Source organism: Acanthochromis polyacanthus, chromosome 5 (assembly GCF_021347895.1).
Source record: "Acanthochromis polyacanthus isolate Apoly-LR-REF ecotype Palm Island chromosome 5, KAUST_Apoly_ChrSc, whole genome shotgun sequence".
In the NCBI taxonomy this organism is placed as follows: Eukaryota; Metazoa; Chordata; class Actinopteri; family Pomacentridae; genus Acanthochromis; species Acanthochromis polyacanthus.
In genome coordinates, this window is record NC_067117.1 from 3,528,335 (window position 1) to 3,548,700 (window position 20,366).

At 38.3% G+C, this 20,366-nt stretch overlaps 1 protein-coding gene across 1 annotated transcript; it reads left to right on the top strand.

Moving 5' to 3' along the window:
* The first annotated feature begins 2,909 nt into the window (after positions 1-2,909).
* Positions 2,910-11,924, top strand: LOC110971616 (uncharacterized). The gene is made up of 5 exons (XM_022222000.2): positions 2,910-3,689; positions 4,593-4,760; positions 6,056-6,234; positions 7,577-7,817; positions 9,125-11,924. Exons 1-5 carry the CDS (start codon positions 3,150-3,152, stop codon positions 9,608-9,610), a joined length of 1,614 nt encoding a protein of 537 aa, XP_022077692.2. The 5' UTR covers positions 2,910-3,149; the 3' UTR covers positions 9,611-11,924.
* Positions 11,925-20,366: the final 8,442 nt, after the last annotated feature.

Below are 20,366 nucleotides of genomic sequence, written 5' to 3' on the forward strand. Positions count from 1 at the left end.
GTGTGTGTGTGTACCTCATTACATCCGTGGCCTTGGTGAACATAATCAGAATTCAGAGCTGAAAATGAATCTCACACACACACACTTGATCTGTGTGTGTGTGTGTGTGTGTGTGTGTGTGTGTGTGTGTGTGTGTGTGTGTGTGTGTGTGTGTGTGTGTGTGTCCTCTTCAGAGCCAAATAAAATGAGCTGTCAATATGTCATTTTAAGGTGCTCAGCAGAGGAAGGAATGCAAAAATGAAAACACATTAAGTTCAGTGACACTGTCCGACAAAACACAGACACGCACGCGCTCACACACACACACACACACACACACACACACACACACACACACACACACACACACACACACACACACACACACACACACACACACGGTACAGTTGTACATAATGTAAGACATCTGTTGATTGCTCTCTCCTCTATGTGAAAACATGCAACACAACATGTTTCACACCTGTTCACACACATCTACACACACACACACAGTGACGTCGATGAATCATGCAGGTTTCTTCTGTGCAGTGAAGCTCAACACTCACACCTGCTGGAAGGACCGAAGAGCTGCAGGAAAAGTGACTTCATTTACGTTATTTGTGATAATTTTCTGTCTTTTTGTGTTCATTTTTTGTCTATTTGTGGTCATTTTGTGTCTTTTTTTAATACTGTCCAACACCCAGACAACAATATAATTAAAAATGTGCAATATAAACCACTGCCTCATTCACTCTGCTATTTATATTCACTCTTATTTATCATGTAAATTTGTAAACAGACTGTTTTGCACTATTTCTTAAGATATTCTTGCACTGAAAAGGAGACGCTTTCCAATTTCGTTATACACTGTATAATTACAACAACGCATATTCTATTCTATTTCATCACTTCTTTTCATTGCATGTGGCTCTGGAGGCACTTGTGAAGATGCCTGGGATTGTGAGAGCTTTCAGCCTTTTCATAGTTTATTTTTAAAAATTCAGTCCTGGACACAACTGTCTGCAACAAATCAATGAAAATTTGATATTTTATGGGAGTTGCGCACGTGTGGCAAAATGGCTCCATAGCGCCCCCTGTAAAATTGAAAAAAGTGGTCATTAGGCCAACTGCCACAACATTTCATCAACAGCTACAATATTTGGGGGGCGTGTGCAGCACATCAGGACACACGAAAAAGTCAATCATGGCCACGCCCTAAACCCAACAGGAAGTCGGCCATCTTGAATGAACTGTAAATTTTTTCTGATTAATAACTCATCGGGGGTAAGTCCAATGGACCTCAAATTTGGCCAATACATGCAACAGTCCTTCCTGATGAAAAGTTATCAAAATGCTCCACAAAAGTCAAAGGCCCAAAATAATGATGCTTCGCCATGAAACAAGAAGTGGTGGCTAGCTGTCCTGAACATGCTCCAATCTGCCTGAAATTTTACACGTGTGATCAGAGTCCAACCTTCATCACGTTCACAGTTCGACAAGCACTCTCGGTCAAAACGCCACCTGGTGGACATGCATGAACTTGCCGACCAGCAAGGATGCGAGAAACCGTCCAACGCTGCTTGCAGCTTTAATTGCTTTGACTTTTTCACTCCATTAAGAGGCTGGATCTGTTTCAGGAGCCCGGCCAGATGATTTATCAACCCCGGCTCATGGCAGCAGTGTCGCTAATGGACTGGAGAGTAAAATAACAACAGCAAGCGTGAGAAAAAGCCCACAGCTGAGCGGCAAGTGTGGAGGTCCAGAACACCTGGCACAGTGTGGAAAGCAGGAGTTCATAATGCAAACTGCTGTTTTTTTAACCACCTGTTGAAAATGGAGAGAAGGAATGACATAAAAATGAACCTTCAAACCTTTGGCCTCACGTAGATCAGGTGTGTTTGTTTACAGTATTTCTAAGCTTCTGTTGAAGAGCAGCGACGGGACTTCGTTCTAAATATTGGCAGCCATCGACTATGTGCTGAAAATAAGGCTGCTGCATCGAGCAGCAAAGCCAAGAGCAGAGTCAAATGCTAAATAAGAGGAAGTTGGCACTGGAGACACCCAGGAGAAGCTTCCTCCTCTGCGCCTCACCCCACAGCACCTTCATGCCAAACCTCCATGACCTAGGCCAAGATCAATAAGGCAGTTTAAAGAGGATGGACTGTAAATAGAGACGATGGATCCTGCCGAGGAGGAAGCTTTGACCACTGATGGCCTCTGACTGGAGCGGCAGCATCTGATCAAGTTGAACGTCGATGGCTGTCAGTTCGCTCACGATAGATTTTTAGATCGTGTCATTGGAACTGCTGTGGAAATCTGGATGAGTGGCAGCAAAAACACTCGAGGTGCAACAGTATAGTCAGATAGATAGATAGATAGATAGATAGATAGATAGATAGATAGATAGATAGATAGATAGATAGATAGATAGATAGATAGATAGATACTTTATTACATTGTAAATTTCCCCACTGTGGGATTAATAAAGGTTTTATCTATCTATCTATCTATCTATCTATCTATCTATCTATCTATCTATCTATCTAATCCCAAGGTAAATTCAATGGAGCTTAAACCTTAACTGGTTTGTTTCACTGGCAAGATTGCTGAAAAAAAATGCATGTAAAAAGAAAAACTGCTGAGCTGATACACTGATTGAATGGGTAAAATCTCGGTATAATCCATCCCTGCAGCGTAAATCTGAGCAAGATTTATATGTTTTTTTGAATGAGGAAACAAACCAGTTTTGCACTTTTGTATAAACCACATTAGCAGATAGCATCTTGTCACCCGAGTGAATATTTCTTTGGTGAAAACAAATGCATTACTTTCCCACATTTTTTACTCGTGGGTGTTGTGCAGCGGAGTCCTGCAATTCCTCCTCCGTCCACCAAGAGTCGCTGCAGCGGACAGTCGCTGACTGGAAACACGGAAGCTGTTTCGGTTATCGGGGGCTCCATCCGGTGTCAGTTCTGTTTTCCATCTGCTCCGGGCTGGACTTTCCTTACTTCCACCTCAGCGCCTCATTTAGTCCAGAATACTTTCCTCCCGCGCCGCTACACGCGTCCGGGGGAGTCTCGCTGCTTCCCGCCGATCCGGACGTCCGAGCTGCTGCCGGCAGGCTCCGGTATTAGCTGGAGCGGTTAGCCTGCAGCCCAGAGCCGCTCATTATGGCTACGGAGACCACAGAGACCAACGTGGGGACCGACGAGGACACCGGACCGTCCTCTGAGTCCAACGAGCACGACTACGCGCACACGGCGGACGCTAACTTCGCCTCCTCCGGTGCACCGGTCGAACCGGAGCAGAGCACGCTGGTGCAGCCGTCCGCCTCCCTGCTAGTGGAGCATCCCGAGCCGGTGGTGGGCGCGGAGGTGGACTGTCCCGATGGGAACGACGCCGAGCCCCGAAAGCCCGGCTTGGCGCCGTCCGCCGCTGTGGGTCGCGGTCCCTCGCGGCGGCCCCGTAGACCGGAGGACAGAAACTGCTCCTGCTGCAAGCTGCAGTTCGAGCGGCAGGGCCGGTCCTTCAACCGGAGGGCCGTGTACACCTTCACCACCCCAGACACCGTGCAGTGGGTCTTCCCGGGATCCGTGGTCCACGAGAAGTCCTTCCTGTGCGAAACCTGCGCTCAGGTGGTCCGGAGCAAATGTAAACGGAAACACAGCGGGAAGCGGTCTCTGTGGCTGAAACCCGTCGTGGCCAAGCAAGTGAGAGAGTAGTGTGTGAACTTAGTGTGTGTGTGAACTTAGTGTGTGTGTGTTAGTGTGTGTGTTAGTGTGTGAACTTAGTGTGTGTGGGTCTAGTATGGAGAGCAGGGGGTCAAACATGCGGCCAGTGGGCCAAAAGCGGTCCTCCAGAGGGTCCAATCCAGCCCTCAAAATGTGAAAATTCTAGAGAAGACTTTAATTCCAGATTGCAAATTAGTGAAACTATAAATTTTAAATAATTCCTAGACCTTGACAAGTTGTTTTGGTCATACAGTAAAATGCTAGATTGTTTATTGTTCTTTTGTCATTCTGTGTCCCATTTTTGTAATATTTTTCTTGTTTTTTTGTCGTTGTTTCTTGTTTTTAATCGTTTTGTGTTGCCTTTTTGTCTTGCATGTGTTTTATGTCTTATTTTTGTCATTTTGTTTCACTCTTGTCATTTTTTGTCTCGTTTCTCTCGTTTGTCTGTTGTTTTGTAACTTTTTGTCTAATTCTTGTCGCTTTTTAAATTTTGTTTCATGTCATTTGTTTCTTTTTTGTCATTTTGTGTCTCATTTTTGTTATTGTCTTGTTTTTGTTGTCTTTTTTGTCTCTTTTTTGTTTGATCTTTAAGTACAATACTAAACAGATACCTGTATATCTTGCAGAATTTGGAGTTGTCATTATTTATAGGTATTTTGTTATGATTTTACTGGTCACTAGAGATCAAATAGAGGAGGGAAATGTATTTATTTATGTAAATATACTAAAAGCAGTTGATGCACACAGACTGAACTTGTTCCAAACTAACAGAACATGTAAACATCATGCCGCTGACTGTGACCAGATTTGTGGACTCTAAGGTTTAGTTTTGGTTTCTGAGGCTCCTCGGGTTGACGCTGTCGGTTGTTTTTGTGGCTGCAGTCTCAGGTGAAGGATAAGAAGATGTCGGGTCGCAGGATGGGGAAGAAGAGCAAGGCGGCGCTGCTGGTCAGCAAGTCCAGCTACAAGGCGGCGTTCCACATGCTCTGGTCTGCCAAAGGAGCCCGCAAACCCATGATGGACTTCTGGAGCAAAATGCTGAAAGAGGAGGTGAGGAGGGACGCTTTAAACACATAGATTATATTATTCTGCAGATTATGTATGAAGCTCATAAAGAAACTATACAAGTCAATGTTGAGAACAGAGTCAGCAAAAAAGACCTGAGATCTTCCTAAGACCAAGGTTTAGGATCAGATTAATGGAAGGTTGCATTTCTGTGAAAGGATTCAATTTATGGAACAATGTAGACCAGGATGACTTTGCAAAGTGTAAAAAATTACAGAGAAGACATTATATAAAAACTGTAAATTTGTAGAACTGTTGTTTTAATATCAAGTTTTTAATGTTTTGGTGCGTTACTGTCCAGTTTTTGGGGTGTTATAGTGCATTAATGTCCATTTTTTTATGTTTTGGTGCATTTCTATTCAGGTTTTTGGATGTTTTGATGCATTAATATCCAGTTTTTATTGTTTTGGCACATTAATATCCATTTTTTGGGGTGTTATAGTGCATTAATGTCCATTTTTTGTGTTTTGGTGCATTAATATCCATTTTTTTTAAGTTTTAGTGCATTAATGTTCATTTTTTTGATGTCTTGGTGCATTACTATCCAGTTTTTTGATGTTTTAGTGCATTAATATCCATTTTTTTCTTGTTTTGGTGCATTAATATCCATTTTTTTTCTTGTTTTGGTGCATTACTATCCAGTTTTTTGATGTTTTGGTGCATTAATATCCATTTTTTTCTTGTTTTAGTGCATTACTATTCATTTTTTTGATGTCTTGGTGCATTAATATCCAGGTTTTCCATCATGATTTGGTACATTAAGTAATTTATAGACCTATTTTATGTAAAGATTTCGATTTGCGTCCTTTACTCCACTATTTAGTTCTTTTTTTATTCCTATTTATCTTGCCCGTTTAAAAAGGAGAAAGTCGTCCAGGATTTCATTTTACACTGTGAATAATGACAATAAAGCTTTCTTATCTTAAAAAGATAAGTCATTAAATGTGAACATTTTCAGAATGCATTTTTTTGCACTAAAACAAAGGGAAACATTTGGAGTTATTTATAGATGCTGTGATTTTTCTGGTCACTGTAGATCAAACTGAATGTGGAACCTGAACTAAAATGAGTTTGACTCCTCTGCTGTAAATGATAAACTGAAGCATAATACTGTTGAAATTGCTCACATTTTCTGACTTTTTTTGCGCTAAAACAAAGCCCTGAGTTGTTATTTATTGCTTCATATGTTCTGATTTTGCTACATGTGGTCCTTGAACTAGAACAGGTTTGACCCCTGCTGCTTTAAAGCCGCGGTTTTTATCGTCGCCGTGTTTCCGCAGATGAAGACTCTGTCGCGGCATTCGGACAGCCCCTTCCACCAGAAGGTGTCGGGCAGGAAGCCGCTGTCGTCCTTCCCCTGGCGTCGCTGTCTGAACTGGGCTCAGGACAAAGCTCCGCTGGTCACCGCCTGCCTCCGCTCGCTGTTCCCCGACATCAACGCCCTCTTCAAGAGCAACCAGTGAGTCTGTAGAGTTCAGCTTTTAGCCCTCTGAGCCCCAGAACTTAAAAAAAACACCAAAGCTACAACATTTATCAGCCAGAAAATGTACACACATAAAGAGTGGTCAGATTTCCAATTTTCCGACTGTCCTTGAACTACCCATCCAGTTTTTGATTCAGTTTGAGAACTTAACCAAATCTGTGAAATTGTACAAAAAACATTAAATTTTTATTACAATACTGGATTTATTTCTTTTAAAATGGCCATACACATTGCATTATTGGATTTATTCCATTTAAAATGATTAAATTTATCATGTTATTGGATTTATTACATTTAAAATTACCAAGATTTTTACATTATTGGCTCTATTCCATTTAAAATGGCCAAATTTGGTATATTATTGGATTTATTCCATTTAAAATGATCAAATTTATCATGTTATTGGATTTTTTAGATTATAATTACTGAAATTTTTACGTTATTGGCTTTATTGCATTTAAAATGGCTAAATTTGTTATATTATTGGATTTATTCCATTTAAAATGATCAAATTTATTACATTAATGGATTTATTCCATTTAAAATGTCCAAATTTATCATGTTATTGGATTTTTTACATTTAAAATTACCAAGATTTTTACATTGTTGGCTCTATTCCCTTTAAAATGGCTAAATTTGTTATATTATTGGATTTATTCCATTTAAAATGATCAAATTTATGATGTTAATGGATTTATTCCATTTAAAATGTCCAAATTTATCATGTTATTGGATTTTTCATATTTAAAATTACTAAGATTTTTGCATTATTGGCTTTATTGCACTTAAAATGGCCAAATTTATTACGTTAATGGATTTATTCCATTTAAAATGATCAAATTTATTACGTTAATGGATTTATTCCATTTAAAATGATCAAATTTATTACGTTAATGGATTTATTCCATTTAAAATGATCAAATTTATTACGTTAATGGATTTATTCCATTTAAAATGATCAAATTTATTACTTCATTGGAGTTAACCCTCTGAACTCTGGACGTTTTCTCTTCACTGTGGCTCCCGTTTTTGGAGCAGTATGAAGTCAGTATTTTTTCTTTTTTCTTTACTGTGTTGTATCTTCTTAGTTCTGCAAATAACCAAAAGTCAAAAAGGCTCATTCTCTCTCACAGAATATTAATCATCATAATAACGTGATAAATTTGACCACTTTAAAATGTAATAAATCCAATAAAGTAATACATTTGACCACTTTAAATGTAATAAATGCTGCTGATCGCTGGTTGCTGCTAATCGCTGCTAATCAACTGCTGACAACTTTCTCGTGGTTCTGATGGGGTTCTGTTCGGCCCGGCAGCCAGCTGACCGAGGAGCAGGCCTTCACGCTGCTGGAACGCCGGACCGTGGTGGCGCTGTCCATCCCTCTGTTCACCAGGAACATCTGGAAGAACAACTTCATGCAGGCGGCTCTGGGGGCGGAGCTCCGGCTGCAGGGCTGCTCAGGCTCCGCCCTCGACACCCTGAACACCATGGGGCTCTGTCAGAACAAGGACACCGTCAGGCTGCTGCTGCACCGGCTGCGTAACGGGAAAGACGCGGTGAGTGTCGCCACCGCCGGAGGGTTTGTGTACGAAGACGGTCTGACAAGAAGTTCTTTATTTGTGTTAACGTGTATGAAGGTGGCTTTAACTTTAACTCAGACGTCCGGCTTCAAACTCTTAGTGCGTTCAGTTAAAAGGAATTCAGCTCTTCTTCTGCACTAAATGAACCGATTGTGAACAGGTTGTTTCAATGAAGAACAAGGAGGAAAACTGTAAAAATTTCTCCCTAATCCCCTCAGAATCAGCTGATTTATTATCAACAATAACTTTAGTTTATTAAATGAAAACATGCAAAGTTTTACCTTCATCCTAGGAATATTTTTAGAGCTGCAGGCCCTTGAAGTACATTGAATATTGTGTTTTTAATTTACTGTCTCCATAAATTTAATGTTTAGTAATTGTATCATCTTAGAAAATATGTGATATGCGAGGCTAGAATTTCACAAATATTCTCACTAATATCTATATTTTCTGCTGTAATAAAACTTAAGGTCAGTCAAGGATCATCAGGCCGGAATTGTTCTAAAAATCTGACAATGTTGAGCCAAGTGTGAGGAGTTTCTGGTTCAGTTGTTATAATATTTATCCTCTGGAAGCTGCTGTAAATTCAGGTTAGGATCATTTGAAGTCTTATTTTGATGCAGATTGTGAATAATTGAGCTAAACATGCTACCTGTGGTCGCTGTACTGCTCATAATAATCATCATTGTGTCCATAATGGTGCAGATTTATGGAAATACTTCGGCTTGTTTTCCAGTTGCTGCCTCCACACAAGACGACAAAACGGCTATTTTTAAACTTCTAACTCAAATCTGATCACCATTTAAAATAGACAGATGGATATGAGAAAGCCACTAAAGGATTTGCACTAAAAAAAGTGTTTTTTCAGCTTTTTTTTACATTATGTTTCATATTTTCTCCTCTTAAAAGTCACACAGTCGCTCTGAAATGATAAATTCTTTTTATTCAAGTCCTCTGGTTAAAGTTCCTGTATTGTCACGTGTTGCAGGCAAACACTGGAGACTCAGATGACTTTAGGTTGGTTGTAATGTTTGCTGATATCAGGAGAAGTGACACCAACAGAGCAGCAGTTCATCCAAGCATCAGTTGTGAGGATTCTCTGATCTTTGGGTTTTTATTGTAGTTGGGAGAAGGCCAGATCTAGACTACGAACCAATAGGGAGACAACTTGTCCACTTAGTCACATCAGAATAGACGATATCTAACCTCCTACGTCGCCTAAAGACCTTTCTGGCTTCACTCTTCCTTCACACCTGTCGTTTACTTTGTTCTGTTTCTTTCAGTCGACGCAAGACGGAGAATCGCTGACCATGAAACAGGAACAGTTGAAAGAACAGCTGGGAGAAGCCATGACAGACGTGGAGGAGGAGGAAGATGAAGAAGAGGAGGATAAAGACGAGGAAGAGGACGACGACGATGAGGAGGCGGAAGAGGAGGAGGAAGAGATGGTGATGGCAGTGGAGGAGGAGGTGGAAGAAGAGGAGGTGGAAGAAGAAGAGGTGCAGGAAGGAGTTCAGGAGGAAGACGAGGACGAAGAAGAGGAGGAGGAGGAGAAGAAGAGGAGGAGGAGGAAGAAGGCGAAGAAGCAGAGGAAGGAGGAGAAGAGGAAGGAGCGAGGCAAACAGAAGGCGAAGGAGCGAGACGAGGAGGAGGAGGAGGAGGAAGAGGAGGGTCCAGAGGGACAGAAGAAGAGGAGGGTGGTGGTGGTGAGGCTGGGCCTGCTGAAGGGACACTCGGAGGTCGGCCGATCCGACCTATCGGCTCCCTGACGCTCTGCAGACCCCGCCCCCTGATGGGACACGCCTCCTCCAATCAGAGAGCTGCAACTGAGGCCCTGCCCTCTTCTACCACGCGTTCAGGGGCATTCTGGGAGTCAGTAACTGCAGGGAAGCTGACGAGATTTACTTAAAATTTTCATTCAAGTCGGAGCCTCATTAGTGTAGATCTAATTATCATCGGGGTCATTCCAGATAAAACCCCCAAAAATCGTAAAAGTTCCCCTTAATCTGCTCAGAATCAGATGATTTATTAATTATAATAACTTTAGTGTATTAAATGAAAACATACAAAGTTCTACCTTCATGCTCTGAACGTTTTCAGAGCTACAGGACCTTAAAGTACATCAAATTTTGTCTTTTTTCCTATAATTTCTGAGTGTCAGAACTTCATCAGATCAGTTTTACATCCACTAAAGGTGTCACAATCCAAACACTAAATTAGCTTTTTGTCCATTTTTTTTCCATGACCAACTTTGAGCATCAGTGTTATGGGATGTATTGTAGTTTTAACAGTTAAACATCAGATTGTAACGATGAGTCCCAGAAACAATTATTGGTATCCTGGATGTGTTTCTGTTTAGTTTTTCCAAAATAGATCAAAAATTATGTCCAAAGTGAGTCAAAGATTGGGTAAAATAGCTCAAACTCATCCAAACCTTTACAAAGCGGCAAAAAATGTGAACAAAATGACTCAAAATTTGTCCAAAGTACCTCAAACTTCTCCAAAATGCCATAAAACCTTTACAAAATGGCAAAAAAAAAAACTTGGACAAAATGACTCAAATGTATCCAAAATGCCTTGAAATGTTCCCAATAATTGCTCAAAAACCATCAAAAATAATTCCAAATCTGCCTTAAAAGTGTTAAAAATGAACCAAAACGACCAAGCCGGACCAGTCATTTTGCACAGTTTTTGATATGTGGTTAGCCAGATCAAGTTCTAGACATTGAACGCATCTTATAAAACCTACATTTTCATCATTTTTGGTAATTTTGGAGAAATTTTTGTCATTTTGGGCAAAAATAAAGCAGTTTAGAAGATAATTTTGTGGTGTTTTGGAGATCTTTTGGGTCATTTCACACAGTTTTTGGTAAGTGTGTGGTCAGAACAAGTTAGACGATGAAAGCAACATTTTTATTAGATACCGAGATCATCTTCTAGACTCGATTCACTCTGATATCATATTCTAACTGCTTCATGCATCTTCTGGCTCTAAAATGCAGAAACGACTTTGGTGTTCATGTATTTTATAGATTATTTTGATTAAATCTCATTTATTAAACCAGTTTCCATCATTCAGAGCTTTTTGAGCGTCTTTAGATTCTCCTCTGATGGTGTCACTTCAGGTTCTATCAAACATTTATCTTTCCTACACAAAATAGGATCTCAAACTTTACGTTTCACAGGTGTTAAATATGATTATATCAGCTAATTATTTAGACACAGAAGGAACGCTGGTGTCAAGATGTGATTACAAGTGGAATGACCCGATAATTTGCTTTAGGATGAAATATGAAGTCAACCAAAGAGATCAGAGCTGTGATCGTCTAAAACTAAAGATTAATGTCATTTTTTCATCAAGAAGAGTCCAAACGTATGTTCTTTGCTAATATACTACATTTAATATTGTCTATATTTTTCTAAACACTACTCTAATCACATTGTCGCCCCTTTTTCACAACAAAAATCCACTTTGTGCTTGAAATTAGACTTAGAATGAACATGAACGATGAATTAAAGACAACTAAAAGCGCAGCTTAGTTAAAATAGAAGGTAAAAACCAATAGTTAGTAAGTAAATTAGTTCAGTTGCGCTTTTCTACCTAAAACCTGGATTTTACTGGATCTCGAGACGTTTCCCTGCAGTCACAGTTACACTTTGAGATGTTGGTGTAAAGTTAGAGGAGATGAAAGCTGCAGTTGTTGGCCGGAAAACCTCCAAAAAAACAAACGGTTGGCGCTAAAACCTGTCACTGGTAAACGGACGCTGAGTTTCTCCGGCTGCTGGACTCGATCCGAGGAGGTGAAAAGACTTTTATTTTCTTCGCTGAGCAGAGTTTGAGGACAGAAAACGGTTTGAACGCTGCGACGTCTGGAAGCGTCGACACGTTTCTGCTGAGAAAAGGACCTGTTTTTGTTTTTATTTTTGTTTTTTTACGGCCTCATTGGACTTCTTGAACCAACGAAAGAAGATGGAAGGCTTCGGAGTTCGAGCCTCGACTGCATATTTGCTCATGTGAAGCTTGAAAATGCTATCTGACGATATATATCCACTGAAATACTATTAAAACATACTTTGAGAGATGATGGTGTCCCTTTGTTTGGTTTTTCAGGAACTTCAGGACTCAAATGAGAAAAAAATTTGAAAAGTACAACCAAATCTAAAAAGATGACGTTAATTTATGAGGTTTTGAGGTGGGGGGGAGCCCAAAATCTTCTTGTTTTCTAAGACGAGCTGTAACAAATGATAATTTCCATAGTTGATTAATTTGACAGTTATTTCCCGGATTAATCGATTCAGTATTTGGATTGGAAAATGTGGATCAGTTTCCTAAATTGTCGTTTTTCCCAAAGATGTTCAGTTTTCTGTCACAGAAGAGGAAGGAAACCACAAAATATTCACATTTAAGAAGCTGCAATCAAAGACTTTAGACAGTTTTTCTTAAAATAGCACTCGAATAATAAAGCTGGCGGGTAATTTATTAGTCAACAACCAATCGACTAATCGTTGCAGTTTTAGATGGTTAACTGGAGGTCCAACAAAACAAGTCTGATTAAACAAGTCTCTGGTTTTAAGATGGAAATAATGATTGCTGTTGCCCAACAAAGGCCCAAAAATACAACAAAAGTCCAACTAGAGGTGGACTGGACTGTAGCTAGTGATTATTTTCACTGTTGATTAATCTTGCCAAGTTATTTTCTAGGATTAATCAATCAGTAATTTGGTCTCTAAATAGTCAGAAAATGGTTAAAAATGTCGATCAGTGCCTCTCAAAGACGTCAAATGTCTTCTTTTGTCCAAAGATGTTTAGTTTTCTGCCACAAAGGAAGAAAAACTAGAAAATATTCAGATGGAAATTTGAGAATTAGAGCATTATTCTTTTTAAAAAGCGCTTTGTTGTCTTAATAGATTATTAGAAAGGTTAGTAGTAATTCATTTAATAGTTAAGAGCTCAAAAATTCATCTTTTCCTTTCAGTCCAAAATTTCAGTGCAATTTACTGATATTTCCCAAGGAAAAAAAATAATTTAGACCTAATTATGGTGAAAATAGAGAGTGAATTCAGTCTATTTTCAATTCTAATTAAGGCTGGGACTTTAACGTGTTAATTTTAAATTAATTACAGAAAAAAATTAGAAAAGCACTCAGAGAGCGCAGTCCTCCGCCAAGGCCGTTCATTCCCCCATATGCCATTGTCAGAAATACAGAATATTTTTGTAGAAATGCAGCATTTTTTATTAATTATTCATGATCAAAAGTCACGGCAACATAGAATGTGACCATTTAATATAGACGTACCCACCAACAAACTGACCTTGCCCTGAGCACAGGTGTACATTATGAACGGATACTGAATCGCGTGTCCTAAATATGTAGCGGCTGGTGGAAATTGATGGGACTCAGAAACACCCCCACAATTTAATGAACTGTTCCTTGTATCAGTTACAACGGATAAGTCCGCAGCGGTGGATTTGTAGTAGGATCATAATCATGTAATGTAGTGTTCACTTGTCATGGTTACAGTGACGCCGTGCCACTATCTCGCAATGATAAAGAAATCTTTAACAAATCCCTGGATCCAGAGTATAAGCTGCATCACTGACAAAATCTAATCAGTTGGTCCTTGTGTCATTTCTGACCTTCCCTGAATATTTCATCCAAATGTGGTGGTCCGTTTTTCAGTAATGTTGTGCACAGAAAGACAGAAGGACGTACAAACATATGCTGATCATCACATAACTCTGTCACGTTCATTGGTGGAGTAAAAACATCAAAAAAATGCATCTCAAATTTAAAGCACTGGTTTAACAAACAGCATGGATCCCTTCCAATCATGTTCAGAGATGTATAAAACATGACATTTTGGACGACATACTAAACTATGATGTTTTTTTTCCATATTTTGGACGACATACTAAACTATGACGTTTTTTTTCCATATTTTGGACGACATACTAAACTATGACGTTTTTGTCACATTTTGGATGACATACTAAACTATGACGTTTTTGTGACATTTTGGACGACATACTAAACTATGATGTTTTTTTCCACATTTTGGACGACATACTAAACTATGACGTTTTTGTGACATTTTGGACGACATACTAAACTATGATGTTTTTTTCCACATTTTGGACGACATACTAAACTATGACGTTTTTGTGACATTTTGGACGACATACTAAACTATGACGTTTTTGTGACATTTTGGACGACATACTAAACTATGATGTTTTTTTCCATATTTTGGATGACATACTAAACTATGACGTTTTTGTGACATTTTGGACGACATACTAAACTATTTCGTTTTTTGACACATTTTGGATGACATACTAAACTATGATGTTTTTTTCCATATTTTGGACGACATACTAAACTATTTCGTTTTTGACACATTTTGGACGACATCCTAAACTATGACGTTTTTTCCACATTTTGGACGACATACTAAACTATGACGTTTTTTCCACATTTTGGACGACATACTAAACTATGACGTTTTTGTGACATTTTGGACGACATACTAAACTATTTCGTTTTTTGACACATTTTGGATGACATACTAAACTATGATGTTTTTTTCCATATTTTGGACGACATACTAAACTATTTCGTTTTTGACACATTTTGGACGACATCCTAAACTATGACGTTTTTTTCCATATTTTGGATGACATGCTAAACTATGACGTTTTTTGACACATTTTGGACGACATACTTAAACTATGATGTTTTTTTCCATATTTTGGACAACATACTAAACTACGACATTTTTGTGACATTTTGGACGACATACTAAACTATGACGTTTTTTTGCACATTTTGGACGACATACTAAACTATGATGTTTTTTTCCATATTTTGGATGACATGCTAAACTATGATGTTTTTTTGCACATTTTGGACGACATATTAAACTATGACGTTTTTTTGCACATTTTGGACGACATATTAAACTATGACGTTTTTTTGCACATTTTGGACGACATACTAAACTATGACGTTTTTGTGACATTTTGGACGACATACTAAACTATGATGTTTTTTTCCATATTTTGGATGACATGCTAAACTATGACGTTTTTTTGCACATTTTGGACGACATACTAAACTATGACGTTTTTGCCACATTTTGGACGACATACTAAACTATGATGTTTTTTTCCATATTTTGGACGACATACTAAACTATGACGTTTTTGTCACATTTTGGACGACATACTAAACTACGACGTTTTTGTCACATTTTGGACGACATACTAAACTATGACGTTTTTGACACATTTTGGACGACATACTAAACTATGATGTTTTTTTCCATATTTTGGACGACATACTAAACTATGACGTTTTTGTCACATTTTGGACGACATACTAAACTACGACGTTTTTGTCACATTTTGGACGACATACTAAACTATGACATTTTTTTGCACATTTTGGACGACATACTAAACTATGATGTTTTTTTCCACATTTTGGACGACATACTAAACTATGATGTTTTTTTCCATATTTTGGATGACATGCTAAACTATGACGTTTTTTTGCACATTTTGGACGACATACTAAACTATGATGTTTTTTCCATATTTTGGATGACATACTAAACTATGACGTTTTTTTGCACATTTTGGACGACATACTAAACTATGATGTTTTTTTCATATTTTGGATGACATACTAAACTATTTCGTTTTTGACACATTTTGGACGACATACTAAACTATGATGTTTTTTTTTTCCATATTTTGGACGACATACTAAACTATGACGTTTTTGACACATACACTCAGCTGTAAACCAGAAACATCATGGGGTTCTGTACACTAATCAGACTAAATCATAATGAATACTACCCAATACACAGTGAACAACAACAATCTGCACCCTTGATCTGTGGTAAAATAATCTGAAATGTTCTGTGCAGTAATGGAAATTTTAACATACAACAAAATACAGTAAGTAGCACTCTGTACATTTAACAGTAAACCTGAGAACAATAATAAACAGTAACAATTCTCCATATTCTTAAATAAAATACAATAAGCAACACTGTAAACATTTAACAGTAAACGAGAACAATAATAAACAGAAGCAATATTCTCTATTCTTAAATCATTTGATAGTGCACAGCTCAACAAACATCATTGTGTTCTGCATAGAAATCACAAAAAGCTGCTCTCAGTAATCTTTCACGGTGAGCAGATGTTCTTGTGTTGCAGGTCCATGGTCCAGACGTGGACATCAAACAGACTTTGTGATTTTTCTGCTCATATGTTGTAAATTTGCTCTTTTAAATAAATAGCCTCCTAACCCCCTGGAAACCAGTGTTTGTCCTGTTTTTGTGTTGCTACTCGGCAACTCTCGACAGCTGGTCGTAATGTTTTTTGAGCAACACACCATACTATGACGTTTTTACAGTGAAGGTTCTACTATGGAACCAGTTTGACATGTTCAGGCGTTCTTTGTGTGAAAACTCAGAGATTTCAGGGATCAGAAGGTGGTTTTCAACTTTCTCTGTTCACTTTCTGCTTCAACTTTAAACTAAATTTCCTTCACTAAGCCAGCCCTCTGGACTTCCAGTAAGCTGTGTTCCTATTGGCTGTCCAGGTGGCTGCTTGGTGTCATCAGGAACACCTGAGCAGCTCAGTGTCTTCCTGCTTTATGTCTGCAGTCAAACATTTCCTCTGCTTCTCTTCACTGAACCGGGTTTGGTTCTGTTGCTTTAGTTTGTTCTTTAGGTGTTGACTTGCAGCTTCCAGCAGTAAAATCCTCTTTAATGTGTTTCTTGGTGTGTTTTAGGGCTTTGTACTGGATAGTTGTCTTGGTAAATGTGGTTCTTTAGCCACAGTTAGCACATGGTGCTAATGTGTGCAGTGATTAGTGGATTTGGTGCAGCTGAGTTGTGTCTTTATTTTGGCTGTAGTGAGTCTTTAGAGGTTTTTGGTTGTTTGTGAACCAACGTTGGTTGTCCAGAAGGTAAGAGTTCCTGTCCCGATTCTCCGTTTAAAGAGCTTCTCTGGTAGGCTGCAGGAGACTTTAGCGTTTGGGTTGTGCTAGTTTGGTTTTTGTACGGTTTCATTTGGACGACTATCTTGAGGCCCCTCCATGTGGTTTAGTGAGGTTTTCTGGAACAGTTCTACAAAGCAACCTGCAGAAGAGACTTTGAGAGTTTTTAGGAAGTTCTGGAGAGCAGACTGTAGAGCAGCACAAACATTTGTCAGCAGTTTGAGCAGGAGAAGGTGAGCTTCAGAGTAGAAATGAGAAGGAAACCTTGTTGACCCGTGTGGTGAGGTCCTGTACCAAGAGTTTGAGCAGGTTGTGAAGAGTCTGTAGTTATTTGGTCTGAAAGCACCAGAAGAGTCGACTCATTAAAGGAGAAAACAGGAGATATTGTTGGTTCTTCTGTCGCTCTGCAGTTTCCTTAGACTGAATATCAAGTTTCTATTTCAAATGATTTACCGTGTGAGCCCAAGAAGACTTCAATAAACTCCCTCCATCCCCTGAACACATTTTATTACCATGATAAATCTTTTTTTTTTAAATGTTTATTTTAATCATAGTTTGTTCTCTTTGCTTGTGTAGCTTTGTCATCTGTGTGAAAGGTGCTAAACAAATAAAGTTGAATTGATAAACTGAATAACTGACTAACTCATGATTCTGACAAAAGAAGTATTTTTGTGATTTAAGGGTTTGTTTCATTTTTAAGGTTGGGGTTAAAAATCTTGACAGGAAAAAAGATTAAATAAACTACAATAAAAAAGCAATTAAATCAAAGTGAAAGAAAGATTTAATACAATATTTTTTTAAATGTAAAAAAAACCCTAAACATTACATACAACTAAAATAATAGACAAAATATTGAATTAGATAATAAAACAGAAGATACAAAACATGTAATTATGAAATTAAACATTGTTTCAACAAAACTATAAAATATTAAAGATGGAATATTTTAGATAATTCAACATTAATACAATTAAACAAGAAGAATATTAAACCAGTGAAAACACAACATTTGATTAGATTATTAAACCTTTAAAAAGACAAAACATTTAATTAAAAAAATAAATGTTTAATTAGAAAATAAAATCTTAAAGACAAAACTTTAAATAGGAATTAAACAGAAAATACAATGAAGCATTTAAAAAGAAAATTAAACATTAAAAGGTGATAAAACATTTAAAAAGAAAAACCTCAAAGATTTAATGTAAAAATTAAACATTGGGAAAGAAAAGGAAATTTTACAAACAAAAAGACAAAACATTTCAAAATCAAACCAGACATTAGAAAAGAATAAAAGGTGAGAAAAGAGCAAAAGTAAACATTTAAGAAGAATCAAACTAAAGACAAAACATTTGAAAAGACACCAGTTCGACTTTAGAAGATCAAATTAAACAGAAGAGACGATAAAACGATGAAAAAGAGCAAAAACAGATCAAGGTCTTAAAATGTTTTCTAGGCTGAAATGAAAACATCAAGTTGTTTCTTCAAACATTTCCTCTTTCTGTGTTCTTGTTTTGATTGTGGACAGATTTACTAAGAACTCATTTCAGAAAACTGCTTTCCAGATAAAGTCTACTAGTAGTTGAAGGCATCAATCAAAATAATGTTACCTTCTGATCTCCACAAACTTTACTGTTCAGTGAAGAGAATCAAAGTTTGTTCAGGATTTATGAAGAACCCACAGGTGAAGGTCTGAGGAGAACTCAGATGGATGGTCTAAATGTGAAATCAAGACTCATGGTCACAAGTTTTAAGGCTTCTGTTCACCACAAAGTTCAAACTAACAGTAAAGTACTGAGGAACTTTTAAAACTTCAGTCCTCAGACTGTCTGAAGGTTCAAACTAACAGTGAACTGCTCAGGAACTGAGAAGATATCAGTCCTTGGACTGTCTAAAAGTTCAATCTAACAGAGATCGACTGTGGGACTTAGAAAATTTCAGCCCTCAGACTGTGTGAAAGCTCAGGTCCTGAGGACTGGGGAGGTCTGGAGGCTTTGGAAAGTCTTGGAACTGAGGGTTCAACCCTCCAGCACAAAGGCTGAAGTCCAACCTCCTGAGAAAAACAGTCGAGTCGAGACTCAAGTTAAAAAAAAAACTCGAAAAAGACAAAAAATAGATGATAAATGCGCAAAAAAAAGAAGAATTAGTATCTGAGCAAGTAGCTCAGGGGGTAAGAAGAGAGACTACCAAGTGGAAGGTAGTAGGATCAAGACCCACCACTGGTGTTTTTCTTTCTTTATCTAAGTTTTTCAGAAAATTTATGAAGGGTCTGGTCTTGAACCAGTGACCTGTAGCTCCATAGACAAACCCTTAACTCACTGAGCTACAGATCAGATAAAAAGACATAAACTCGTCATCCCTTTGACATCGTAGTTTCTGTTCCTCATAAAGTGACCACATGGGCGGAGCCAAGGCGGAGTCTGGGTGGAGTCAGGGCGGAGAGTAGGTGGGGAGGTGGGTGGCGGCCTCGCCCCTCTGCCCCCCACACTTGCCCACACTGCCCCCACCGCCCACCACACCTTCCCCCACCCGACGAGTTTTTCGAAAATCCGAGTCTTGACGGGTTTTCTTGAGTTTCTGACGTTTCCACGAGGTCAGAGGCAGAACAAGTTGTCATGAAGAGATGTTGGTGAGGATGGAGCGACTTTTTACAGCGACTAGAAGGAAGACGACTAGAATATATATACACACAATATATATGCACACTAGTCTGGTCCGATGCAGTCTCGATGATGACGTTTCACGAATATGTCAGAGCCTAAGTACGGACAGTTACGTACTGAGAAACGGCCACAGTCTTCTTACCTCAAAGCTACAAAGCTGCTCGTCTTCTCCTCCGGCATCAGGAAACGTCTTCAAAGCTTCTTCAAATTCAAACGAAATACAATCAAAAGATCAAACTAACGTCATTGGTGCATTCAGGTGCAGTCGGACAACGAAGTTGCGTTCAGGAGCGTCGGAAATCGGAGAATCAGTAATGTAAATTTTCAACAAAAATTTTTGGAGGGGCATACAGGGTGGTCAATCAAATCACAGGAAGATCCACCACTGATTTTGGACCACATACTAAACTATGACTTTTTTTTCAAAGTTGTTTTTTTGGCCCTTTTTTATATTAAGTTATATTTAATAGGCAGTATAGTGTTACAATAACCGTTCCCTCCATACTTTTATTTTGAAGGCGTATTTTTAGGGGATGTGTCTAAACTTAGAAGCACCGAGCTGGAATGAGAACAAGCTCTTATGGTGTTAGTCTATGGGTGTTTCCTGAAGAACGGAGTGAAGGACAGAAAGGTGAATTTGTGTTCAAAATAAGGCTGACGGCTGAACGTAAAACATCAAATACATATATTTAACTTTTATCAATAATACTTTATATTTCTAAAAGAAAAAGAACCCTCAAAATGACGCCATTTAGCAGATCTAGAAACAATGAAAACAGAATGAATCTGTGGATTTTCAACTTTTTGAAAGTCCTTAAACTAATTAAGCTTATGTTATGTTCCATACT

Excerpts from the sequence above, each read along its gene's own strand:
- LOC110971616 (XM_022222000.2), top strand. The coding sequence starts at position 3,150 with ATGGCTACGGAGACCACAGAGACCAACGTGGGGACCGACGAGGACACC. Across the intron at positions 4,761-6,055 it reads GCAAAATGCTGAAAGAGGAG|ATGAAGACTCTGTCGCGGCA; the intron begins GTGAGGAGGGAC and ends GTGTTTCCGCAG. Across the intron at positions 6,235-7,576 it reads GCCCTCTTCAAGAGCAACCA|CCAGCTGACCGAGGAGCAGG; the intron begins GTGAGTCTGTAG and ends TCGGCCCGGCAG.